The 4,059-nt window shown below is 50.3% G+C and overlaps 1 protein-coding gene across 1 annotated transcript; it reads left to right on the top strand.

Moving 5' to 3' along the window:
• Nucleotides 1-3,126: 3,126 nt before the first annotated feature.
• On the top strand, nucleotides 3,127-3,823 carry LOC125517366. Its single transcript, XM_048682562.1, has one exon. It carries the CDS (start codon nucleotides 3,222-3,224, stop codon nucleotides 3,585-3,587), a length of 366 nt encoding a protein of 121 aa, XP_048538519.1. The 5' UTR covers nucleotides 3,127-3,221; the 3' UTR covers nucleotides 3,588-3,823.
• Nucleotides 3,824-4,059: the final 236 nt, after the last annotated feature.

Genomic DNA, 4,059 nt, shown 5'->3' with positions numbered 1-4,059 from the left:
CAAATATATAAGCGCTTGTGTGTGTACTGATGTTAAAAAAAATGATCATTGTCGTTGGACCCGTGGTGATGTTGGCATGGACGCGCAAAATGGAGACAAGGGGCAGGGCAACGAAATGAAGGACGCTTCTTCAAAACAAACACTTGGCTTCCATCACTCGCAAAAAAAATAGGGAATGAAATCAACACATTTATCCAAACAATGTTGAGCAATTCTTAACAAATACACCCTTTTGTTATTACCATAAATGGAATTGCGGACAGGTCCTAATATCTTGCAGTCAACACCCTAAAGCTTTTGTTTTTTTAGAAACAAGGCCAAAATTTCAACAGGTCGTGAGAAATTCGATTGGAAATTTCAGCAGCATAACGGGACGGGTGGGGAAGAATCTCGTGGCTAATATCGTGAAAGAAAACAATGCATGTCTTCTTCTATTTTCTGCACAATGACACTACAGTTGGTCCATGGCCATGCCTTCTCCGGAAGCTGCTGCGGTCGAACTTTGGTGTTGTAGGTAAATTTAAAAATGTTCGACTTAAGACAAATCTAGAATTTTAAGTAATTTAGAACCGAGGGAGTAAAAGAAACATTGATAGTTGGAAGCATGTAGGAGAATCACCTTGTCGTGTGCTACCGCTGCATCCCACAGACGGTGCCCAGCCTAGCAGCTCAGAGGCGTGGCCCGTTCCTTGGACGTGCATATCTTCTCTTTTGGATTTTTATCTTCTGTCTTTGCCTTTTCCTCCATTTTAGCTTTCATTTTTTTTCTCTTTTGGATAAGGCCAATCTCATATACTAAAGTTTCCTGACTATTCACCTAAAAAAATGTTGGCCAACTATCAATAAAAACATAAAATACACACACAGGTTTTGGGGTATATTGTTGGCATCTTTCTTTCAGCACTCATCATGATGTGCCGTGAGCATCTCCCGACCCAAAGTAACGGCCGGTGAGTTGTCGATCGATGTCAGACATTCCAGTGGCAGTGAATTTTTTGGGTTTTTTTTTTCTAAAAAGGGAAATAACTCCCACCTCTGCATCTGAGAGATGCATGCAGAGATTTTATTAATTATTTACAAAGACCTTATAAAGTATTACATCAGTAAATCTGAAGCCATCATTTTGACATCATCTTAGCGAATTTTTCAATAAATGCCGCTTTTATTAACTCAAAATGTAGCATCAAGCGGATACAAAGCATAATGTGTAACACCCAGCTTCTACATAACTAGGACGTACACAACCATCGTGGGTAGTATGACACAAGAAAGAAAAAAGACCAACATATTAGCGTCAATAAAGTCGTAAAAGACCAACACTATGCCTATGCCTAAAGAGATGATGAACCGATCCGGAGAGTACGTTGCCACCCATGTTGGGTGAAAACCTTCCTAGCTACGCGCTCTAGCCGCATCCACACCATTTTGAATAACGGTTGGTGCTCTGTTTGGTGTAGCATAGACCATGTACAAAATTAATGCGTACAATGGAATTTTTTTTTGATGAAAATTCTGTGAGCACATCTTTTCATTGGAGTTGGGGGGTAGAAGACATACAACAGGACAGCCCTGGGCTCTCGCGACTAGGTAGCTAGGGTTCCGCCCCTTCCCCTCCCGCCGCCGTCGGCCGCCTTCGTCCCCTTCCTCCCTCCCCCTTCCCCCGTCCAGATCCGCCTTGCGCCGCCTCCCCAGGAGGTGGCCGGGGCGGAGCTCGAGCTCCTCTCCAGCGCGCCCCCTCCTCCCCCGTCTCCCCCCGCCGCCGCCGGCGGTCGCCCCCAGCGCTGGCCCGGGTGGTACCGGCGGCGGCGGGCCTTCTCGTCCCCGCGCGCCCGTGCTCCCTTCCAGGGGCAGGGAGGCGGTGGCGGTGCAGCCCGGCTTGGCTGTGGTCCGGCGGCCCTGCGTCGGCGGCAGGCGTGGTGTCGGCGCCGCTCCTTGGCGGCGGGGCGACGTGGTGGTGCCGGGTGGCTGTCGTCGCGACTCCGGCCCAGATCTGGGCCTGGCGGGCCCCTTCTGGGTCCTAGCGGGCTGGCCCCAGCGTGGCCTCATTGTCTGCGACGCGATGATGAGGAGGAGCGGCTCGAATATGGGGCGTCGGCGTCGACGGCGTGCCGGCAGCAGCGCGAGGGCGGGAGCTTTACGGGCCCACGAGGGCTCGGTCAGGCTTTTTCGGTAGAAGACATACAACAGTTAAGTTTACAGTGTTACAACTCACAGGGCCACTAGGGGTGACTCAGACACCGGACCCATGCCTTGGTCAGGGCGTTTTAGTCTGGTTTTCTGGGTCTATGCATTACAACTTAAAATTACGTGCAAACTGAGCAGAGTTTTTACCCGTGGCAGCGAATACGAGATCAAATCACCGTTTTGAAGAGCAAGGCGATGAAGAAAGTTGGACATCCATCCCACATCCGGGAACGCCTTGATTTTCACTTTCAGTGTAATTTTATTGAAATCAGAGGAGACCGGTCAACCCTCGGCCCTAACGAATCGCGTCGTCTCTGCCTAAAGTGTTGTTCGTTGTGCTGCTCTCTCTTTCACACACAAAAAATTGACCGATTCAACACCTAGCTGTCATGATGTGGTTCACCGTTGACACACACACCGGAACGCTGAGTTTCTAGAAGAAAAAAAGAACAATGAGTTTCTAGAAGCGAAAAGGAACAATGAGTTCATAGAAGCAAAAAAAAGAACAATCCTACAATAATCCACTTGCATGTTAGCGAGCGTCATCCCTCCTGTCATCATTACAGTCAAACAATGTTCTTCTAGTACATGAGCGCCATATACTCTGCTATCAAACAACAATAATGAGCTTAGCTAACTTTTTTTTTTGCGGGGGAAGCTTAAGTAACAAACTAACGAGACATCTTCATTAATGAATCCAACATTTGAGCTGACAACGCCAGCAGTTTTCCAGATCAGAATAATCTTCCAAGCAAACCCCAGCGCCGTCAACCTCAGCAGGCATTTGTTTATTGAGCAGGCCTCTGTTTGACCTGGAATCCATTTCCATACATGAACCGGTACGTACTAGTCTACGCACTCAGACTGGCGGCGTCGTCAGCTCGCGTTGGCGTCGCAACATATAAAGCTCGGGCGAGACGAGTAGGAGGAGGAGGTCAGACGTGCAGTGCAGAGCTGTATTAGACAAGCAACAAGAAGCAGCCGAGACTCACTGGATCCTGTCGAGATCGTTAATTCAGTCAGCTTGGATTGGTTTCATGGCGCGCGGGAAGGTGGCCGAGTGGATACGGAAGCGTACCATGCCGAGGAAGTCGGCGGCCAGGCGCCAGAGCAAGGAGAGCGGTGCGTCCGAGCCGATACTGCCGAGCGAGGCGGCGCCGAAGAGCTGGAGCAGCTCCAGCGGGGCGCCTAGCGGGAGGGGGGGCGGTGCCAGTACTGGAGTGCACTCGAAGTCCCGGGCGAGCGCCTTCTTGTCGGCGCTTTTGCAGCGGCGGTCGCGCGTGAACGTGCTGGCCGTGCTGTGGGAGCAGGTGGTGTACCACATGATGTGGCTGGTGGAGTCCGTGGTGGTGGTTGGAAGGCTCTGCTTCTTCCTCATGCGCTTCGGCTTCAAGCAGCTCTGAGTCCATTTCTCCCATTTCCGCCATGGCGTTGAGGGTGGAGAAGCAGGTTGCGTTGACTGGTTTTACCTTTATTTTTCTTTATTTTGTGCAGACTCGTTTGCCCTTTTTCCGAGGCGTTCGATCCCTAAAGTTGTAAATGCCCTTCAGCCCCACTCCTGTGTATAAAGAAATTTCTTCTTTGGTTCCAGCTAAATGTATACTATGTCTCATGATTATAAGATGTTCAGATATTTCTTTTTCTTCTTCTGAGCGGATCTTTTTCTTTTCTTCTTCTTTTTCAGATTCGTTCCCGTCTAGCCGTCTAGGCGTTGCGTCCTCCTCCCCAACCGCCCCCCCCCCTACCCCGAGATCCCATCATGGTGCGGCTCGGAGGGGCCTCTCAGCAGGTTGCGCCCAGTCCGGAGAGTGTTGCGGCATCCTTGGTGAGGCACACGGCTTTCGCCGTGTTGCCCACCCTCTAACTTGCGAGCTT

The sequence above is a fragment of the Triticum urartu genome, chromosome 6, assembly GCF_003073215.2.
Source record: "Triticum urartu cultivar G1812 chromosome 6, Tu2.1, whole genome shotgun sequence".
Taxonomy (NCBI): domain Eukaryota; kingdom Viridiplantae; phylum Streptophyta; class Magnoliopsida; order Poales; family Poaceae; genus Triticum; species Triticum urartu.
This window is presented reverse-complemented; position numbering and strand designations above follow the sequence as displayed.